This window comes from Nelusetta ayraudi, unplaced genomic scaffold (genome assembly GCF_046127955.1).
Source record: "Nelusetta ayraudi isolate G7.1 ecotype Tasmania unplaced genomic scaffold, CSIRO-AGI_Nayr_v1 ptg000135l, whole genome shotgun sequence".
NCBI lineage: Eukaryota > Metazoa > Chordata > Actinopteri > Tetraodontiformes > Monacanthidae > Nelusetta > Nelusetta ayraudi.
Window position 1 is genome coordinate 15,187,501 of NW_027466185.1, and position 23,317 is coordinate 15,210,817.

A 23,317-nucleotide genomic window follows, 5' to 3' on the forward strand; every position below is an offset into this window, starting at 1 on the left:
TGTGTGTGTGTGTGTGTGTGTGTGTGTGTGTGTGTGTGTGTGTGTTCGCTCTCGACCTCATCTGGAAATTTCTGTTCTCCTTGCTTTATGTCTTTTTACCCTCCTGATGTGAACTGTGTTATCATAGATAGGGACGCACCGATACCACTTTCTTACAGAGTGAGTAGAGTACAAGTCCCTGCATTTCAGTACTCACTGATACCAATACCGAGTACTTAATAACTCCATTACACTTTATTGAATTACTTTGATTATTTATTTCCACAGATGTTCTAGTACTTGAACAATATTCCTGAGCAGGTTTTTCTAGAACAGGGGTCACTGTCAAAAATTTCATTTCAGTACAAACACAGATTTAACAAATCTTTCTATTTATATATGCATATACAACTGGTATTGTGAATTGCTGAAATTTTTGAGTTTTGCAGCCTCTTGGCCAGGATTCCCTTGGAAAAGAGGTTTTCAATCTCAATGTAACTTTCCTGTTAAAATAAAGATTAAATAAATAAAATGGGTGCCGTGGTATTTTACATGTATTTTACGAGTTCCGGTACCAGTATCGGGTTTTGGTTCCGATACCCGACACTGGTATCATATCAATATCGGTGCACCCCTAGTCATAGTGACTGTAATTATTGGAGCTTGTTTGGTTTGTAGTCCTGTGAAAACAGGCATCAACAAGTAAATTCCAGAAAAAAATCTTGATAACTATATGCAACTCAACGTAAAATCCACAGTAGACTACGCATGTAAAAGACAAGTAATTTTTACCGTAGTTGTGTTTCTTACATGTACAGTAATGAAGTCAAAGCAAAGCTCCTTGCCCAGACAGCAACCTCCAATATTGCTGCTCCATCAGGGAGCCATGTCCTCTTTAATACTCCCTGCAGATAGCCAGCGACTGATGCCTGATACAATCCAATTCCTCGCACCCCAAGTGCGCTTCTTTTCACTTCTAACCCCCCAGCCCAACCCTCATCAGATAAAACCTGCATCATTGAGTCCGCACAAATGGCACAACATGTTCAGCTGACCCGCTTGATTAAATTCAGGAGACGAAGCGGCTCCGCAGGGAGAGAGTGAGACAAAATGTAATAGAAAGGGTGAGATTCTGCTATTTTCACCTGAGTGCTGGAGGCACTCCAGGACGCTGCTGCCTTATCTGACTGAAGCAGGAGTGTGGATTAAAGGATGAGTGACCTTGGCTGGGCTTGGGTTAACACCCTTCCTTCCCAAGACCTGGGTCATGCAATCCCATGTCCTTGAGCAACGGAAACAACACACAAGACAACAAACCCGATTTGAATAATGGGCTCTGCAAGCGTGCACGTGTTGATTATTTTCATTCAAATGGTAAGAAAATAGAAAGACCTTGATTCCCTTTTCCCATCCTAAGAAAAATGTTTCTTAACACCAGTGATGTGCCATCAGCGGAGGCTGAGCCTCGCCGGTCATCAAGTAAAATGCTAACAATGAATGATAAGAGAAAATCAATTTTCGCCACTTGACTGTTGTGTTAACTTGTTTTCTGTATGATTTTAACATTTTTATGATTCAAAATCGCTGAATGTTTGCATGTACAGTAGGCGGGCAGTTGGCGCGCACTCTCCATGTCGCCAACATACATGTCTGATTGCTCATGTACCACACATACTGACCTTCCCCAGTCTGTCTAATATATTGAATGAATGTTTGTCTTTCTGATCGGCCATGAATGCGCAGTGAAAATATACAAGGATATACAGAAAGTACCGTGCTGCCACTGATAGGCGTGCATTGGAGTTCATGACTTGACAGTGCTAACATCAGGTGACCTATGAGGTCATAACTGAGGTCAGTCAGTGGAGACCATATTCTTCTTGTCTGTGTTGAAGAACACAATGGTCATACATGGCCTATAGTCATGGAACAGTAATTGAAATCTTTTCCCCCAAAAAATTAACCATTGCATCGTAAAACTGAAAGATTTTTCCAAACTGGATTTCCAGTCAAAACAGCAGGTTTTAGAACAGAGGTGGGCAAACTGTTTGACTGGTGGCCACAATTGCCAATGGAAAATGAAGCAAAGCAAAGTTGCAACCAAATCAGTGTCTTTGAGTTGTGTTTAGCTCTTTATTGAAATGACTCTGAAAGCACTGGAAACATGGAGGAAATACAGCTGTTTGATGACTGATTGAATATGAATATAATTTTTTCAAATATCAACAGGCCTTATTAAAAAGCTTAACTGGCCGCATACGGCCCGTGGCCCGTAGTTTGCCCGGGGCCTTTTTTAGATGGTGGAAAACTCCAAAAGTGGGAGAAAGGAAACCTGGCCTTTTCAAGCTAAATGGTAAAAAAGAAAATATTAAAATCTTAAACAAAAAACTAAATAAAACTTATTAAACTAATTAACTGAACTAATTAAACTACTACATGTCAACAGAAGCTGCTATTTTGGGTCATATATTTGTACACCTCACCAGTCATGAACCTCACCGTATGTCACTGGTTAACGCCTTGGCTCCTCAGGTGGTCCATTCAAATCAAACAGGAGGAAGTTTCTGTTCACCAACATTGTTGTATTTCATCAGTGCAGGGCTTGTTTGGTGTTGACTGAATTCATCACTCCTGTCAATCCTGTCACAGGCTTCAAGATGAGGAGGAGGAAGATCATCAACGAGCCCACAGGTGGAACAGGGAACTGTCCCCACCTCGTGGAAGCAATACCCTGTGAAGAACCCAGCTGCTTTGACTGGCTGGTGGTCAAACTGGAGGCGTGTGTCCCTGACAATGAGAAGGAGTGCGGACCAGGGACGCAGATCCCACAAGTTCAGTGCATCAACAGCGATGGTGAGAATTAAACACTCAAGCTGTTAAACCATATCTTCACAATGATTGAAAACCCCAGAGTGTTGTGGCCAGCTCTCGCTATTTGAAGTTTATTACAGGTCAAATGATCTCTCTGTTATGTTGATATGACACAGCAGTGGGAGGGGGTCACTGCTGAGACTGCATGCAGACCTGTATTGTTGCCCATTTGAATGCAGGAGCTCTTGTTATCCAATACTAAACTTTCAGCAGTTAAGGAGAACCTGAAGGTATTTTTTCCTGTTAAAGCTAAGAGTGTACTGCCTTTACTGCCATTGTTATCAGATATGCTTTGCTGCAGATAAAGGTAGTGGTTTTTACTTAAACAACATTTAATAAAGACAAAAGACAGTCATCTTCATGAAAGGTCTCTGGAAAGAGAAGTGCGTCCAGATGGTATTGAATCGTTGCAAAGCCAGGAGTGTGTAGTCAGTTTGTGTAGTCTTGTTTTAATGTGAAAGCACAGACTTTTACAAAGCGTAGCAGAGACGTAACGACTTGGCTGGAAACTAGCCCTGACCGCTGAAAAGCTAAGCGCTTCTTGGCTAATTTGCAATTGGTACCAGTTTGGAACTGGCAGCAGTCCCAGTCTAGCCCCGTCCCCCACCCTCCCCCGTTAATCCTACCCGTGGGCCTTTTCGATGTGGAACACTGCCACACAATGACACCGATTATGGGATATACCAGCATGTGCTTTTCTAAGCAATCTTGCTTCTAAATTTCTGTGTGTCTACGTTCATTCGTAGTTTTTGAACACAGGCAGTTACTCAAATATAAGCCAGAAGAGAAGGTTGGCTTTTGTCTGGCAGTGGGGAACAATACGACAGGAGGTCTCCCTCTCAATGCAATCACTAAAAAAAGGAAAAAAGGTTGGAGACACCAATTCCTTCCTTTCAAACCTCACCGTTTTGAGGAGACCATCACATAGTTCCTTAACGAGGAACTAAGGGAAGGCGGTTACTGACTGGAGCAGTTTTCTTTGCCCATTACAATATGACTCTGATGATTTTCATTCTATACGCACATACATACATACATACTTACATACGTACGTACGTACGTACTTATTGTAATCAAGCTTCTATAGCTTCCTCAAGATGAGTTACTTCACATAGAAATAATATTCCGAGTTAGTATTTTTCTTTTTGTCACAATTAGATTAAATTTTGTCCCTAATGGAATAAGCATGTGTGGCTCAAAATCCTGATTAATACCATCCAACCTAAGTAATACCTCTACAGTTGTGCCTTGTAAACTAGTGCAGACCAAGACAGTTGGGTGTCTCTTTTCACGACACTGAAGTTAGTGTTGCAGTATTGGAGACCGTCCTGAAGACCACTTGTACATGGTCTTAGTCTTGGATATAACGTTCTTGAGGCCATTTCAAAAAGCAGACAAGCTCATCACTGTAACGCAAGTGTTTGACTACTTTTCTATTTTAATGTGTTTTTGGTCTCGATGTTGCGTGTCTGTCTTGGTCTTGTCTTGTTGTCGATGCTTTGCAGTCTCTTGGTCTCAGTTAAGGTGGTTTAGACTTTGACCCTTTCCCTAATTTATTTATATATGTACTTTAGCATTTGCGGTCATAACATTCTCCAAACTTCTTGCCACTCAAGTGTAGTGCATGAAACACGTCTCGACACAGCAATAGTGATCGTAATGAACTTGGTCCAATTAAAAAGTGACATTTATCGGGGAAGTGTTTGCCTTTAGCAAGAATTAGGTTCAAATGTCAAGTTTGACATGACAAGATTGAGACGTTAACGGAGAAGCTGCTGAGGGCAGCACCATTACCCCATAGTCAGCCATGACAATAATGAATGAAAAGCTTTGTCATCGCCACCTATAGGACAGTGCAGAGTGTGCGCTGCCTTGTTATGAAAGACAAATGTAACCCTGGTACGGTATGTGTAGATATAGTATAGGATGTTATTTTTATGTCAACATTGTGTGTGTGTGTGTGTGTGTGTGTGTGTGTGTGCGTGTGAGTGAGAGAGAGAGAGTGTGAGATAGGTTCCTGAACCATGGTGCAGTGTGTGCTAATGAGGACTCTTGGGAGAAAGACTGATAAAAAAGCCAGTGAAAGAGAGAGACACTGGGGCGTTCCAGGGCTTTTCTATATTACACTCATAATCAAAGTCCAACCTTATCTCAGTCTTTGCAATTACCAACCGCCTCACGTGGCACTTTATTGTGATTTGCTATTTATGATGTTGTTCAGTCAAGCTTACCTTTCAAAAGGAAAACGGAGCCGCTCTTGAAAGATAATTGATCAGTGAGAAGCAGCTCAAATCTATAGAAATCTGTGAATGTCGACGCAGTGACATAGGGTGGACATATAGAACATTGTATATAGCATTTAAACAATTGACAATGGTTATCTGTCACTGGACCTATCAAGACATACATGGAGAGTATAGACAATAGTATAGACAAGAAACAGTAAAATAACAGCTTATTTCCATCTTATATCCATCTTTTGCCATTTATCCTTCTTAATGAATAATTTTTTCTATGTAAGTAAACAAGGCAGGTAGTATCCAGTTTACCTGCACACCTCAGAGCTGAAGGCAGTCCATTCTGACCAAATGAAAATGACTCTTTACCAAAGGATTGTTTTAACATTTGTACCTTTTAGGTGAAATTTCATTTTACCTTTTAATCAACAATAGTGACAATACTTAAATAAAGCCCTACTCCTGATTTTTTACACAGTATAGAAGTGCAAAAAACTTTTTTTTTATGAACACACTTTTTGAATGTAATAACTAATTCAAATAATCAAAGTTAATAAAGATTTTTTTAAGTACTACCAGCTATCTAATGTCTATTGTAAATGTTCTCTTATGATAAAAGACACAAGAACATTTAATTGCTTATGTCTCTGTGCTAACTATCTAACAGTTAAGTTACAGGTTACTTTAACCTCATAGGGCCCAGAAATATTTTCTCACAAAAATTTTTTCTCGTAGCACGTCAGTGAACTCTGAAGAAAAGAAAATGTTCCAGTTTTTAATTCTGCTTGCTCCTCTTTTCAGAATAATGTGTGTTAAACTTCAGAAATCAACCCTATGTGAAGACTAGAGGTGCTATTTTCTGAGATCTGCTGCACTGGAGTACAGAGCTGTTGAAACTTTACAAAGCTTTGAGATCAGACCTGGAATGAGGAAGCTGTACATTTGATTAAAATTGAATTTCTTCAGCCTTTCTTCCCTATTACTTCTGACTGAAAGCATTCAATCTTGTGTGGATATAGGTGAGTTGACTAGATTAATGGCCAGCTTCCATCTTACATATTTCAATCAATGGAGGTTAAGCCAGAGGTCGGAATGCTGTCAGGTCCAAAATGCTGAAGAAAAAAAAATCTGTGATTGCTTCACCTTCTAAATGGTGTCAGTCAGGCTTGGAGCAGCGGGACATTTCCTGGTGGGCGGGGCTAAAGTCACTGGGTTGATATGCTGCACTGCTGGACGGCTCTTCAGTCATGACGGTGGTTGATGATGTCAACTGCTACCGCTCTCTCTGGGCCTCCTCCACTACATGCACCCAGTTGTTTGACTGCTTTATCCACTTTAATGAGCTCAGAGGTTTGATGAAACATGTGAGGCGAGATGTTGATCCACTGATCACATGAATTAATGATCAAGTCACTGAATTAAGTTTTGTTTACTTTTTAAGATTTCAATGTGGATGGAAGAAATAATGTGGATGTGCACTCATGTTGAAGTGAATCTACGTTGTGAAGCAACTCTGACTTGTGCTGAATTGGAAATATATTTTCAAAGGAAATAGATTTGCAAGGCTAAACAGAAGTGTCCTATTGTAGACTGAACATTAAGGTTATAATGACCTGCATTTGAGTCCCACTGAAGATCTGCTGCCAGTTTATTTACTTTTGTTAAATTATTTTGGGCAGAAGAATAATGGAAGGGAATATATTTTTTATATTCTGAGTATATTTTCATGGCATTCATTTGCAAGAATGGATGAAGAACTTTTCATCTGGACACATAAAGTTAAGTTGCAGGTACACAACAGAGTAAAAAAAAAATCCATAAATCCAAATAGATATATGTCAACATAAATGAGTTTTAGTACTTTTAGCTTCAGCTAAACTCCAAGATACTGTGGACTTTGCAATTTTACTCACAGTCAAAAACCCACCTATTATAGCCTTGTGTCGGGGAGACAGTTCAGCAGGGAGATAATATTCAATGACTAATTATAATGCTTGAAAAACTTGTGTTGGTAAACAGTGAACTATGATGAGCATTCTGACAGGGTGGAAATAAAGTCCATAATTACCCAAGTTAGTGATCTTCCCTTCTACTTTCTTTTCGTGTAATGTTATTGTGGTGTAAACCTTGTGTTGGTGATGATGTCAGCAAGTCGACCTTGTTGGAATTGATTTCCTTTTGGTGGAGTGACACTCATATTCAACCTCAATATCATCATCCACCACAATTAATGGCAGATTGCATTGAATGCACTCTGTATTTAATGAATCTTTTGATTAACCATACAGTCATGTGTTCGGGCAAATCTTAGTGAGATGCATATGTTTTTTTGTTTCCATTTATTGCAACTATTTAATGTGGCTGAGAGTTTTGCGGCATCCTCCTACAGCAAAGGCTTCCATTAAAGTGTTACTGCTACAACCACTTCAGTGATTGTATCCTGATCTATTGGATGGAAATGCTCTGTTAGCCTTTCAACGCTCAATGCATTCCCCATTACATTTGAGATCTCAGGGAGTTTTTCTTGACTGGTCACTTATTGATCTCCTTTTGTCTCCCTCTGATGGAAATGAATGTGTTTACCCTCCAGGGTCCTACACACATCACTCACCTACTTGCAGATCTTTGCAATGAGATTTCCTCAGATGCTCTAATTCATTGACAGAATGCTCACTTGCACATTCTGGCCCTGATATCCTCTTTGGAAAAAAGCATCTTTAAAAATAACATATGCAACTATAAACTAGACAGAAATGTATTCTAAAGTCATATTTGATTTTTAATATAACTGAATATTATTTTTAAGGATGCTTCAAGTTGAAATTATTATTTATTTATTTATATATATATATGGCAAAACCTTTTACATTGGCGCAGTAAAATAGTGTCATGTTCACTAAAAAAAGATTTGACGGTGCACCTTAGGTCTTTTTTGGACAGACATCCGATGCAATTGGAGTTGCAGTTGGACCCAGTTCATGTAAATTACAACAACTTCCCGATTTAAAGTTTTTTTTTGGGCTTGATTTATGATTTTTATGTTGGTAAAAGCTTAGCATACTGCCCATAAATACATTAAGAAGTGTATAATCGCAGGACAATTAAATTAATTTGGTTTTCCTACCTTCAGAACGGTTCTCATATACTGTATATGTTATACATAGAGCAATAAGGGTCTTGCTCCTAGTTAGCTGCCATCTTGCACCACCATCTGTTGACAGTGACCCTAAATAGGAAACATGCTTCCTTAAATACCAGGCTTCCTTGCCTGACCATTTTGACTTTGGTAAACATGTATCAACAAGTTCATCTTAAGTCACAGTTCATGATCCCAGTCAACCAATCACTGACTTGTTTCAAGGAAAGAGGTGATCATCCATCAATAACTGAGTCTGCTGTTGTCTCTGCAGGGGAATACGTGGGGAGGCAGCTGTGCCGTGACGCCATCCTGCCAATGCCAGTCATCTGTGAGGTTCCCTGCCCAAAGGACTGCGCCCTCAGCCCCTGGACGCCCTGGTCCCAGTGCTCGCACACCTGCTCGGGGAAGAGCACAGAGGGGAAGCAGACAAGAGCTCGCTCCATCCTCGCCTACAACGCAGGAGAAGGTAGGAGCTCCTCCACTCTGATGTTCACAAAGAAAAGCAAGCGGCTGCAGGGACGCTTCAATTTTAGGCCTTCAGGTTCAGTGTGTAATATTTGGCTTGATTGATGATTTTTATATTGGTAAAAACTGTATAATCGCAGTAAAATAGAAGTCACTTGGTTTTATATACATAGATCAAGGGTCTTGCTCCCAGTTAGTTGCCATCTTGCACCACCATATTTCTAAGGAAGCCTGGTGTGGACAATCCAGCTGCCTGATAGCGCACTTCGTAATTAGGGTGACCCCTAAATAAAGCATCAAAGAAGAAGGTGCACGAGGTATCCAGGTTTTGGTGCGTAGGCCACCGTAGCTCACTGGCAAGCTCAGGAGAGGGAGAGTGAAAGATGCCGCAATCTAAAATGTAACCACTCAATGTCACTGTTTCTCCCTCAAAATCTTTGGGCTTTTTGGTCCTCCAAGTGCAGGAAAGGAGCTTCCCTAACAGTTAAAGATCCACTGTGTAATATTTGGCTTGATTTGATTGGTTAAAGCTTAGCATACTGCCCATAGATACATTAATTAAAGTGTATAATGACAGTACAATAAAGTAATTTGGTTTTCCTGTCCGATATATATACCAACCAGCTAAGAAAAAACTTGACCAGGTATCCAGGTTTGGGTGCGCAGGCCACCGTAGTTCACTGGCAAGCGCAGAAGTGAGAGGGAGAGTGAAAGACGCTGAAAATGTAACCACTTGATGTTTCTTCTTCAAAATCTCCAAATATTACACACTGGACCTGTAAAAAAAAGTTAACAAGAGTACTGCAACCATCATAGTGCTGTCTCATATCACCAAAGACATCAGAGAAGCTCACACATGTGGTCCCAGCTGGGAATCAGTGCCTGCTTCCAATATTGGTCTAATGTCACAGAGATTGTTGCATTACGCAACTCACTGTCTTGCATCTCTGGTGAAATGTCAAAGTGAAATGATTATCATGTGTTCCTCTACAGCGACTGCAAAGGTTGTGGCGTGGGTAACTGTGATGCAGGGTAAGAGGAGAATAAAGACTTAGTGAGTCGGCTGTGCAGTCCAAGAATAAAAACCCTGTGTTTGTTCTCTCAGACTTTATTACAATGAAATACGTCCATGTTTTAAAAAAGTTACAAGGATTTTGCCTCTACTTCTGTTGAAGGTCCTTCTCTGCTGTCGTTGGTCCGTCCCATCTTTGGTACATCAGTATTTGTTGTTTTTAGACAATAGTTAGTAATTTCTCCTCATGTAGTGTGTAGAAACCATATGGTTATTTAGAGGGACATAGATTAGGCCCATTCTCAGTTGTGTTGGTTTTGTTTTTTCACTCCAAATCTGTGGGAGCAGTGTTAGTATAGAGTATAGTCCCCAAGAATCAAGCAGTTCAAAGCTTAGCTCTGTGATAAGTGAGCAATTCACACCAACACTATGAGTGAGAGACAGCAGCACAGTTGGTGAGCAAGCCGGTTGGCTTGGCAGCAGGTTCGAACACACCCGCTGTCATTTTCCACTTCCAGGCTGCATTGCCTGACGTGCCGCATCCAGCTTACTGTATGTTGGAGTTAGGAAGCAACTCATATATAATGGAAGACCAAGGTGCCCACAACCAGCTGCAGCCTGAAACGTTTTTATGAGTTTTGTTGTCTGGGTGACAGTTGACAAATCTTGGAGCAGGGTAGGTTTGATGAGGTAAGACGGACACAGTCCCAGTGATGGTCACATCCCGAATTATGCAAATTTTATACTCTGCATTTGACCCATCATCCCCTGAGGAAGCGGTGGGCAGCAGTGGTGCTGTGCCAGTAATCACTGGGTGATCAGGGCAGACACTTTACCACTAGACCACTGAGCTTGTAAACTCATTTGTCCATTGGTCTGGCTTGTCAATTAGTTACTGAAACATTAAGACAGAAAGGTTAATGTTGTGATGAGTGGCTAACTAGTAGCTAATAATACCCTGGCTTAAATGAAACAAAGGTCAGCATGGTAACCCCTTTCTTGTAAAGACCAGAAGGACAGAATAATCTGAAATAGCCTTATTTCCACTTTATAGATTGCATAAATGCAGTAATACAATCTGATTAAAGCCTTGTTTGATGATATAAGTTTCTCCATAAATAGTAACTGTGCACCTGAAGGCACCTGGGTCGCAAGGATTTCACTTCCAAAATGTTGCACTTCGGCCAGCTACCATTATGGTAAATGGATGGACTGCACTTATATAGCGCTTTCCAGCACCGTGAAGGTGCTGGAAGCGCTTTATAGCTTTACAATGGCCTCTCATTCACCCATTCACACACACGTTCATGCACCAATGGGTTAGAAAGTGTTTCCATTCCGTTTCCATTTTTCCAAATTGCAGTCTATTTTCTGATCAGCTTAATTTTAGATATGAACGGGAAGTTTGTTCTTCTTGCTGTTCTTTAACCATATTGATTGGATGTATGAAATATATGTAAAGGATTTTTACAGTGTAACATTTGGGTTGATTTATTATTTTGTCGATAGAAACTGAAACAAGAAGGATAGTTTTCTAACAAGAAATAATTGCTCAAAATCTCAGTTTCACCGTTGTATTTTCCCAGCAAGACATTTTTTCATTGACTATCCAATGAAGCAGCACAGCAATAAGAGTGCACTCCTCTCTGTGTTAATAAGCTTCAAGCCCAATAAATTACTGACCATGCGCAATCCAATATATCCTGGACTGTCTGTCACACAGAGGTCGAGTCCTATCAGTTGTCTGAGGGTCTCTCGTGGTCCATTCACAAGCCTGCAGTCTGACAAAGGCTGCTGTCCAGTGGCACCTAAGACACCAACAGCTGACCTTCTCCTCAGGGTTCCCCTTTTAACAAAGTGACGGTGGCCACTAATGACAAGGTTTGATGGTGGAGAGCGCCACATGGTGTGCATTCTGCACCTGAGTCCTCCTCACATTCTGGATCACGTGTGGATGTTGTTGCCCCTCGGGGTCACTTCATCTCCCCCCACATCGTTGATTGACTGGTTATTCTTCAGAGATTGTCTTGAATTGCTCCTTCTGCCTTAATTTTGGTGTGTAGCCCCTCTCACTTCAACATCCTATTAAGCTAGTGTCAAAATTTAACAAGAATAAGAATATTTCAGTCATGCCAGAATGCAATGAAGTAGAATTAAGATGAATTATGCTGCTTGTCATCCGTGACATTCTATAGATGCATTGCTTGATTGATACTTTTTCACTCTCTGATAGATGTTCAAATTACTTCAAGTGAGGACACGATAATTGTTACTTTAAATGCATTTTTGAAATCCATTTTTATTTTATCAGTAACACAAAATGTGTGTGTATCTATATATAGTTATATCTATATCTATATCTATATATATGTGTGTATATATATATATATATATATATATATATATATATATATATATATATATATATATATATATATAGATATCTATATCTATATCTATATATATATATATATATATGTATATACACATATATACATACACTTTACAAACATACATAAATACATATATATGTATTTATGTATGTTTGTACACATATATGAATATCTTTGTATATATATATTGTATATATTATATATACAATATATATAAACACACACACACACACACACACACACACACACACACACACACACTGTTTTTAGAATTGGATATGCAGAAGTGCAGAAGTAATCAAATGAGTCAATGAAAAAACACAATCATGCAACAAATGTAACATGTAACAAATCTATCTTCTTCCTATTCATTCACAAACAAATATGAAATATTTTTCTTTGAAATAAAATGCTGCTGAATCTGGTTATTTTTATTTAAGTAGCTCTGTACTAAGGTTTGTAAGAACTAACTAAAGTGCAAATATAATGCTGTCTAACAGCATGCAATATGATGTGTATTGGGAAATTCCAAGTCATCATCATCATAACACATCTGACTCATGAGGAAATTAAAATATGACAAGGAACTGATGTGATTTAGTTCAGTCTGGTCATTTATCCCACACCCTAACCCTAACCCTCCATTGTCCTCTAGGGGGACTCCAGTGTCCCAATGCGAGTGCCCTGCAGGAGGTGCGCAGCTGCAATGAGCACCCATGCACTGTGCACCACTGGCAGACGGGCTCGTGGGGCCAGTGCATCGAAGACTCGTCCATCCCGGCCGCCAACACCTCAGCGGGCCGGCTGCGAGGTGACGACGCCTCCTGCTCGGTGGGGATGCAGACTCGCAAGGTCATCTGTGTCCGAGTCAACGTGGGCCAAGTTCCTCCCAAAAAGTATGTCCTTCTTTGACTCTGCTTTTGTTTCAATTTCGACAACACTGCTCATGTTTCCCTTTGTTAAAGTGGTAGCAGCTGGAGCTCCCGCTCTCACCCTGCAGTCTCCTGGTGGCGCTGCTGCTCTCAGTGGTGCATGGCGAGGCTTAGGCTGATGAGCCAGCCTACTGTTTTAAGCATCAGGCTCCGTCTTCCCCCCCTGAAGGCGTCTGCCGGGAAAACAAATTATCTATTTATTTATTCAACAGAAGAGGAAAATTATTCAGGCTGCACACTGGCCTCACACAGGCAGGCCCCGTGCTTTGTGTGAAAATTGTATTTTGGTGGGGTTTTTTTTTCTGCAGCTCGCTTGCAAAAGCAACTTATTGATGGTTGGTTATTGACGGTCATATGCTGAGAAATGAAGTTTTTGCCTGAAGACACCAGGCCACATGTTTCACACTCATAGATAAACAGAAGTAGCAGCTGAAGCTCAGTTATGCAGAATGACACGGTGCCATTAATGAGATGTGCAAAGTAACTTTTTTAAGTATGATGGCAATTCACGCTGTTGAACGTCTATTCAATCAAGTGAGCATATTAGTGTTAATTTACAGTTTGTCGGTGGAAAAGAAGAAGCCCATATCTGTCACCCAATGGGCCCCCTGCTATATGTACAGTATATATCAAGTCAATGGATTACTGCAGATGTTGTGCACACACAGCTGCCTTCCATCAACTCTCTAGAGAATGTGCATTTTCTTTAATATTCAGTTACTCTCTGGATATAGATGTGGTTTATGAAAATGATTTCACACTCGCTACAATTTAGAAGCCAAGTCCTGACCAGGAATATAATCATCTTACACCACATCAATTACTGTAATTAGGATTTATTTATTTTGAGTGCTGAACACAAATTCTCTTCATCTAATTAGACGTGCATCACACCATCATCATCATCATCATCATCATCATCATCATCATCATCATCGTCATCATCATAATAATCATCTAAAGCGTCTGTCAGTCTTTAGATCTTTCAAACTCAAATATCTTGGCCTACAGTGAAATGCATTTTGTTGGAGCTCAACACCTTCACTCAACATATTTCCAATGTAATGTAATGCTTTGTTGAAGAAAACCATTTATTATTATTATTATTATTATTATTATTATTATTATTATTATTATTAATATTATTATTATTATATACACTATGTTTAAAAAAATGTTTTATCGTTTTTTCAGAGTTATGAACAATCATGGTGAATATTAAAGCCTAATGAGCCGCCTCAGATTGTACTGTGTACTGTGTCTGTTTGTGTGAGCATTGTACTGCGTGCCTGCAGGTGTCCTGAGAGTCTGCGGCCAGACACTGTCAGGCCCTGCTTACTGCCGTGCAAGAAGGACTGTATCGTCACTCCCTACAGTGAATGGAGCCCCTGTCCAACCACCTGTAAAGCAGGTATTTACAACTGGCCCTTCAATATACTGTAGCCCTTGAAAATATCATGGGTTTTTCATGCTACATATCAGTCAGATGGGGTGCTGCTTGTTTGTTTTGATCATCATCCCTTAAGTTTTGTTGCATGTGTTTGGTCCAAAGGGTTAATCTCTTTATTACTTCTCCCTGCCTCATTATCTTTAATTTGTTTTCTGTGAGGCAAGGCAAATGCTGTTAAATCTGCACTGCAACATTAGTGAGCATTAGCATTTTCATTCATATTCAAATGTAGGAAATCCAAGTGGCCAAGTAGCTACTACACATAAAAGCCCCTCTACTGTGTATTTGCCTAGATGGGAACACCAAGAAGAAGCAGTACAAGAAACGTGTGATCATCCAGCCACCAACCAATGGAGGCCAAGACTGTCCGGAAGTGCTGAGCCAGGAGAGAGAGTGTGAGGCGCCCTCTCTCTGTCAAGGATACAGGTGACTATTCTGCTCAACAAGTGTGACCTTGATGACACGTAGCAATCCCCAAAATAACAGCAGATCCCCAAATGAAGTCAACATGACTGGACATCAGCGTTGCCTGACCAATAAGACACACTGGGCACCATCTCCTTGACAGTTCACCAGTATGTATGACTTTTATGCTTTCTAGGTGGAAAACCCATAAGTGGAGGCGATGCCAGCTGGTTCCTTGGTCGGTCCGCCAGGACAGTCCTGGAGCCCAGGAAACCTGTGGACCAGGAATGCAGGTTCGAGGTATGGAAAGCCACTCACTTGTAGACAATGACTCGACAACTCATTCCTGGGGCGACAAGGTGGTGCAGTGGTCGCCTCAGAGCAAGAAGGTCATGGATTCGATCCCTGCCGGGGGCCTTTCTGTGCGGTTTGCATGGTGGCCTTGTGCTTAAACCCTTGTGGGTTCTCTCCTGGGTCTCTGGCTTCCTTCCAGAGTCAGACAACATGTGTGTGAGGCGAACTGGGAACTGGGAATTGTCTGTGCGATTGTGTGAGTGTTGATGGTTGTCTGTCTTTGATTATGTGGCAATGCCATGAATTGGTGACTGGTCCACGCTGTACCCTGCCTTAGCCCCATGACAGACTCCTTCCAATTGCATTCTACATGAGAGACACCATGCTAATGTTAAGGGAAGAAGGGACATGCCAGTTGCTTGTAAGCTATAGAGCTTGGAATTGGAGGGTTGGACCACCCAATGATTCCCCAGTGTGGCACTGTTGCTGCTCACTGCTCCATCAGGGGATTGACCCAATGCGGAGGACAAATTTCACATAACTTGAGATGTGATTGTCTGATGAACCTTTATTCTGAACCCTAAATTATACTGTAATTCCTGCCTGCTATGATTAATAAGCTTGTTTTTTCATAATTCCCTGGCGACACAGTTGCAAAATGCTGTTGCTTTTCAGCTAAATGGTTGTGGGCTTTATCCCCGGGCCTGGGAACTTTCTATGCGTGGTGGAGATTGCATGTTCTCACTGTGTCTGCGTGGATTCTCTCAGGGTTCTCCAGCTTCCTCCCAACAACATGCACAAGAGGCAAACTGGGTGCCTCTCTAAAGGTGTAAGCACAAGTGCAAATGTGAATGGTTTGTCCCTTTGCGGCCCTTCAATAAACTAGTGACTTGTTTTCCATGAACCTGAAGACTGCTGGGACTCTAGCAACATCAGTCTGCCTGGGTGCAGGGTAACCTGCAATAAAAAAGAAAAAGAAAAAGAAAAAACGTATTGATGGATGTTAAAGCTAAAGTTAAACAGACAACAGTCGTGATAAATCAGATAGTTCAAAGCTTTGAAGAAAAACATCCATACAAACTTCTCACTCTTCCCTTAGGATTATTTGCAGAGTGAAGCAATGATGCTTTTCAAATGAGAGCTCACTTGGCTTGTTGTAAGTGCACACACTCAGACTTCCTATTAAAGGCTCCAAGACAGAGGCCATTATCTGATTTTAATTCCTGCTGCTCCATGTTGGACGATCTTTGTCATTAGGCACCATTACCTGTAATAGTATACTTCTAGCCTGGGAGACAAAATTCTATCCAAGACTTTACTTGCTGACGGGAGCTAAGACTGTGAGTGTGTCTCAAAGTAAAACATACAATCTTTCCGATATTGAAGTTGTACATTCAGTACTGTACAGAGTTCTCGGGGAGGGGGAAGCCTGCAATAACAAAGGCAATCAGCCTGTAGTCTGGGCTACATTTTGGAATAGCTTTAGGATTGCATAGTCACTTTTCCATTGAAAAGGACATGACAATACTCTTCAAGGCTTCATACAATACTTTTATGCAGACGACAGCATTGTTCATTGCTGTTTAACCTCACTCTCTCCGGCTGTTGAGTTTTTACAAGCTGATTTAAGTGTAATCCAGTCTCATTTAGATGATCTAACACAGATCAAACCAAAATCATGGTAATTTCTGATATAAAAGGTGCTACCACAGAACATCCATCCTGGACTGTGGGGACGTGCTTCTTTTTAATGCATGTCCCAAATGTCTTTAGTCCTTGGACACTGTTTTTCACTTACTGAGATTCATCACTGGCTGTAGCCGTCTCACCCACCATTGTGGACCGTACACAAAATCAGACTTGTCTTCTCTGAATGCACACAGATTTGCACTTGGTTGAGCCTAATTTACAAGGCTCTCCCAGGACTGATTCCTCCTTATTTGTGTCTTATTGCAGAGAGCAAGTAGTTGCTCTGCCTTGCGCTCTTGTACAAGAACTAGAAATCGGAATAGTTCCTAGATAGAGCCCAAAATTGCAAGATCGCCCGTGACAATGAACAACATCTTTGTCATTAGAACGTTTACTTGATAACACAACAATACAGTATTAATGTAGGTTCAGACCGTCGACCGTAGACTAGTTATTATTCATTGTCTTCCTCTCTCATTAGAGTTTCTTTTCCTCCGTCCCCTCCAGCTGTCTCGTGCCGGAAGCAGGATGGTGGACAGGCTGACATCGAAGCTTGTCTTCAGTTCTCCACTTCCATGCCACCTCTCACGCAACCCTGCCAGCTGCCCTGCCAGGAGGACTGTCAGCTCAGCAGCTGGACCAAGTTCTCCCCCTGCACAGCTGACTGCGTTGGTGTGAGGACTCGCAAGAGGGTGCTGATCGGTGAGTGACATATGTTTTACCGTGCCATTCTCTCCATTGGGGTATAATCTAGGGTCTTCTTTTTGTTAGTCAGCCACCAAAGTTAGTACCTGTTCACTTAACACTTAACTTCAACAATGTCAAAAAAAAGCACAGTTCAAGTTAATATATTAAAGTTAACGTGTTGTTTGCAGGAAAGAGCAAAAAGCGTGACCAGTGTAAAAATCATCAGATGTATCCTCTGAGCGAGACCCAGTATTGCCCGTGCAACAAATACAACGCCCAACCAGTGGGCAACTGGTCGGACTGCATCCTGCCCGAGGGCGGCCGCGTGGAGGGCCAACTGGGGATGAAGGTCCAAGGTGACATCAAGGAATGCGGCCAAGGATACCGCTACCAAGCCATGGCCTGCTACGACCAGGACAGTCGCATTGTGGAGAACTCTCGCTGCAACAGCCACGGTGGGTTGTCAGTGCTCCAGCCTAACTTTACTCCATTTTCAAAATGATATTTCTAAAATAAAACAACAAGCAAACACCCTGGCGTAAGTGACAAGTAATGACCAACAGTTGTAAATTGCTTACTTAAATAGAATAGAATAGAAGTACATCTATTCTGTTCTATTCTATTATTAACCCTTTAATAAATCCCTTTAAAGTCTACACCAAGAAAAAAAAAAGTTTTCTTTGCATTTTTTGATTTACTTGGGGCAATAATAGTAAGATTTAAAAAAAAAAAATGTATAGACTACACATGTAAACCGAGTGGTAGAGATGGTCCAATCAGGTTGACTTTGGTTTCAACTCATTTTTCAATAGGACACAAGGACTCAAAATGTGCTCGAGCAAACAGTTGAGCAGAATGTGAGCACAATTTACAGTGTGTAACACATAATTTGCTAGACAGTAATTGCTCCTCTTTTAACACACTGCTGTGATCATGCTGTGACTTAGTATAGTGTAAATACAATTTTATCATTAAAATGATTTACTGACACAGGTGCTGGTCCTAATTATTAATTCTCACATCAAATACAGGTAAATAATAGACTGGAATATACTGTAAATATAAACACACATGCGTTGGAAAATCAGCAGCTGTTCATCCACACATCTATTTTTGTGGTTTGGTCTTTAAATGAAAGAGAGGCAGAGATCTGTTGAGCTACTTTGTGAACAACAACAACACAACACATCTCAGTAAAAGCACTGTGTGAATAGAAGCAGAGTGCAGTTGTGTGTCTCTGCTGGGGGAGTGATGAAGACATCAATGTGTGGGTTGACTGAGCGTGTCGAGTGTGCTCACTGAGAATCACTTGTGTTGCCTGTGGCATTACAGGGCTGCTTGAAGCTCAGTCTCTGCTGGAGGGTGGAGAATAACCCTGGCCTTACAGTGTGTGCTGTCATTCCTGTCAAGGCCTTTCATCACTGCATGCCCGTTTTGGAACTTCTATTGGGTGTGATCATTTGTCACGGAGAATGTGTGTATTTTGCATTTTAAAGCAGCTCTTTTGTCCAGACATCTCCACTATGAACAACACACCCATGGTAATGTGTTGGACGGATGTCGTGTTAGTCTTGATGGCTTAACGAGCTCATTGTCTCAGTGTTGCATGACTAACGCTGCTTGACAAACCCGATGCAGAATCTTCTTTTTGTTGGATGATATGATGATAAACGCTTGTTGTCATCAATGAAGAACGAGTCTATTTTTCTTCCCCTCTGTAGTGTCCTGTCCAAATGGACACATTTGTATCAGAGCTGCTCTGAGTGAGAGATCATGGTGGCTTACTGGATTCTTTGCAACATTGATGTCGGCCTCCTGACAGAAAATCAATTGATTAAACCCCCAGAATTGTGCCTACAGGCAAAAGTGAAAAGCACTGTGTGTGTGAATGTTTTTCTCATTTGCATCAAAATATATTTGGAAGGCAAAAGGCACTGAAAGGCAGCAGGATAGACTGTTTTTGTTTCCTTTTTCTAAGTTTTAATATTCCACTAGGTTAATATTCCACTAGATACCAACAAAACAAAAGACATGACTTAGTAGATAAAAACAGCACAGTGGTGCAGGGGTTCAACTCTGACCTGTGTGGAGCTTGTATGATCTCCATGTGTCTCCTTCGGTTCTCTCTGGGTTCCCCACCTTCCTCCTCCGCACATCATCATTGAGAGAATACTCTCAATCATCTCGGTGTAAAAGAGATGTTCACAAAAAATAAAGTATTTTTGAATACTCATCTACCTTTAACAAAGGCAGATACTAGACAAGTGCATGCATTTATAAAACTGTTCACTCACATGCACAGTTTTCTTCCTTTAATTCTGTCAGGAACGTGCCATCAATACTTGTATCAATACGTGTATCAATACTAGTACTTCTTGTGGTAGAAGGAACAGAATGAAACTTAATTGAAGACGTGAGTTGTATGTGTCCTGTGCGATGTGCTTGTTTGCAGGCTACATTGAGGAGGCCTGCATCATCCCCTGTCCGTCAGACTGCAAACTGAGCGAGTGGTCCAACTGGTCACGTTGCAGCAAGTCCTGTGGCAGCGGGGTCAAAGTTCGCTCCAAGTGGCTCAGGGAGAAGCCTTACAATGGTGGCCGACCGTGTCCCAAGCTGGACCACGTCAATCAGGTGACACCACTCGCTTTGGACTCATTGATGTGTCAATAAAGTTCACTGGTTTTCACTTTGACTTTAAACTGTTTGGTTTTGACTATGTGTGTGTGTATCTGTGTTTGCATACATTTACATACATGTTCATAGAAAATGGATGAATGGAGGATGTGTTGTTTCAAGACAATTGAAATATAGATTCGTGGTCAAAAAGTATGTCCAGTTGATGGATGGCTTTACTAACTTGAAATAATATCTCTTCTCTTTGCTGACGACCGACCGCACTTCTCTCTCAGGCTCAAGTAAGTGCACTTTAGCTCATGAATCTCCTTCTTTCTCAGCTCTTTATTTGTTTTTTAAAACTCTGAACTCGTTTTAAACTTTGTTGGTAAAAGAACACTGGGATCCGCTGAGTGAGTGTGGTGTGACTGTATTGGCAGGTGTATGAGGTGGTGCCTTGCCTCAGTGATTGTGGCCAGTACATCTGGGTTGCAGAGCCTTGGAGCATCTGGAAGGTCAGCAACGTGGACCTGAAAGACAACTGTGGTGAAGGAGTTCAAACCAGAAAAGTCAGGTAGGACCAGTCTGAATCCACAATGGGTTCTAACATGTGCCAGAGGGGGGCAGCGGAGCAGCAGCAGATTGATGGAGTGTTTTGGTGACCCACCTCATAGGAGGAAACAATCTATCATGGAATGTGAAGAAAACATGTTGCTTTAATGTCAATGGAAAATGAAGCAAAGCCTTACAGCAAAATATCTGTCCCACGATATTGTGCTCTTTCTTAAAATTGAATGTAAAAAATAAATAATTAATGTAATTATTATTATGGTTAATTTATTATTATTAAATTAATAAATGAATGTTTTAATTGAGAAAAAATGGGTGAAATACAGCTATTTTATGACTAACTTACTATTAATATATTTTTTTCAAATTCGACAGGCCAGATTTAAACAACTTAACGGGCCGCATTTGCCCCCCGGGCCATAGTTTGCCCACCCCAAGGATAGACTGATAGACTGATTTTATCTTTGTATTTGGAATGAAAACTTGCTTCCCCCACACGTTTACATCCCTGAATCAGTAATTTGGGTTTGTAGAGATGAAGTTGTCTTGTGAAATCATGTTTTCTAACCTTCTAATTAGGGATGCACCAGTACCAATACCAGTATTGGGTATTGGTACCGATACCATGACACTGATACCAATTGTATATGTATGTATATGACAATTTAGTTAAATTTGTGTTGGTACTGCAGTGAATCTTGTGACAGTCGCCCCCTGTTGTAGGAAAACCAGCCAATAAATGTTGTGCAAATAGCAGAAGATCTGTGGAAAAATAAAAAAATAAACTATGAAATGTGCAATGGCCTTGTCAAGTACTCAGTATCGGTATCGGTGAGTACTAAAATTCAAGTACTCTGTGAAAAAGTACTATTGGTGCATCACTAGTGCTAATATTGTTTTGTCAAGCACATTGTTAGTTTGATGCAGTTTTCTGTTCTCACTGCAAATGACGCATTGCCGGATGATAATTTTGAATATATTGAATATAAATCCGTCTAACGGTGAAAATTAATACCACATTTACGAAAAGTATTGCAATGATCAGGATCAATATTAATATAAAAGGATAAGGAGACTTTGGTAGCTGACGAGGTGTGACTGTGTGTGTGCAGGTGTATGCTGAACACTGTGGACGGACCCTCGGAGCAGGTGGAGGACTACCTGTGTGACCCGGAGGAGATGCCCCTGGGGGCCCGCAACAGCAGGCTGCCCTGCCCAGAGGACTGTGTGCTGTCAGACTGGGAGCCCTGGAGCCTCTGCTCACTGGTGAGATCAAACACTGGCTCATCTACTGTGTGCCTTTACAAGCAGGAAGGAACCGCAGTAGCGCTTTAGATTGATAACAAATCAACTACGTGCGTGCAAAGTGTATTGGGTACCCCAACTTACCTACTCCCTCAAACCTCCCACCACGAATCAGACAAATAAAAATCATGTCTCTGAGCAAACAAATCAAACAGCAGGAGCAAGAGAGCTTGAAGGCCGCAGACCTCCTCCATTTTATAAGGTAGCCTCCGCCTTGATAGGCCAGCTCGAAAGACAAGAGGCCAATAGGAGGCGTGGCCTGCTGCCGCAGGCAAGCACCTGAAAGAAAAGGAAAAACACAAAGGGGAGGGAGAGGGAAGACACAAAAACGCACACTATCTGCTTAACACATAACACCCACACAGACAAATATTAGTGAGTATAATACACTCACAAAATACGCAACAAAAAATATGAATTATCAAAAAGATATCAAAAACGATAAGAAGAATCAGTCAATTGAAGTTAATACAAGATTGAAACTTTCTTTTAAATGTAAGATAAGAGTGTTTGCCTCGACAAAGTTTGTTAACCACCAAGTGGCTCCAAACGCTCCGTGTTTCCTCAGCCATGTAGCAGCAACAGCACTCGACAAAGATCTGCTTCCGTGCTGCGACAGCCTGGAGGAGGGAAGGAGTGTCCAGCAACCATAGAGACAGAGCCCTGCAAACTCAACAGCAACTGCTTCCACTACTCATATAACATCACTGGTAAGTTTACACCAAAGTTTAAACTTAAACTTATATGTATATATATATATATATATATATATATATATATATATATATATATATATATATATATATATATATATATATACATATATATATACATATATATATACATATATATATATATATATATATATATATATATATATATATATATATATATATATATATGTATGTATATATATATATATATATATATATATATATATATATATACATATATATATATATGTGTATATGTATATATATATGTATATATATATATATATATATATATATATATATATATATATGTATATATATATATATACATATATATATATACATATATATGTATATATATATGTATATACGTACATATATATATATATCCAACAAGGTACTGTGTCTGGCCCTGCAGATTGGAGCACGTGTCAGCTGAGTGAGCGGGCTGTATGTGGAAACGGTATCAAAACTCGCATGCTGGACTGCGTTCGCAGCGACGGCAAGTCTGTCGACCTGAAGTTCTGCAAAGAGGTGAGAGCTCCAGTGAGTTTTTACTCCAG

General features: G+C 40.7%; 1 protein-coding gene across 1 annotated transcript in view; it reads left to right on the forward strand.

Moving 5' to 3' along the window:
* The window catches only part of thsd7aa (thrombospondin, type I, domain containing 7Aa), an 84,958-nt gene that overhangs the window by 44,182 nt on the left and 17,459 nt on the right, over positions 1–23,317 (forward strand). The window contains exons 6-19 of the mRNA XM_076051489.1: positions 2,629–2,832; positions 8,498–8,692; positions 12,752–12,992; positions 14,324–14,439; positions 14,772–14,904; positions 15,080–15,183; positions 17,374–17,568; positions 17,742–18,008; positions 20,006–20,184; positions 20,463–20,468; positions 20,607–20,740; positions 21,849–22,002; positions 22,610–22,751; positions 23,173–23,288. Of these exons, the coding sequence (XP_075907604.1) occupies positions 2,629–2,832; positions 8,498–8,692; positions 12,752–12,992; positions 14,324–14,439; positions 14,772–14,904; positions 15,080–15,183; positions 17,374–17,568; positions 17,742–18,008; positions 20,006–20,184; positions 20,463–20,468; positions 20,607–20,740; positions 21,849–22,002; positions 22,610–22,751; positions 23,173–23,288 (2,186 nt within the window). The remainder of the gene's footprint in view (positions 1–2,628; positions 2,833–8,497; positions 8,693–12,751; positions 12,993–14,323; positions 14,440–14,771; positions 14,905–15,079; positions 15,184–17,373; positions 17,569–17,741; positions 18,009–20,005; positions 20,185–20,462; positions 20,469–20,606; positions 20,741–21,848; positions 22,003–22,609; positions 22,752–23,172; positions 23,289–23,317) is intronic.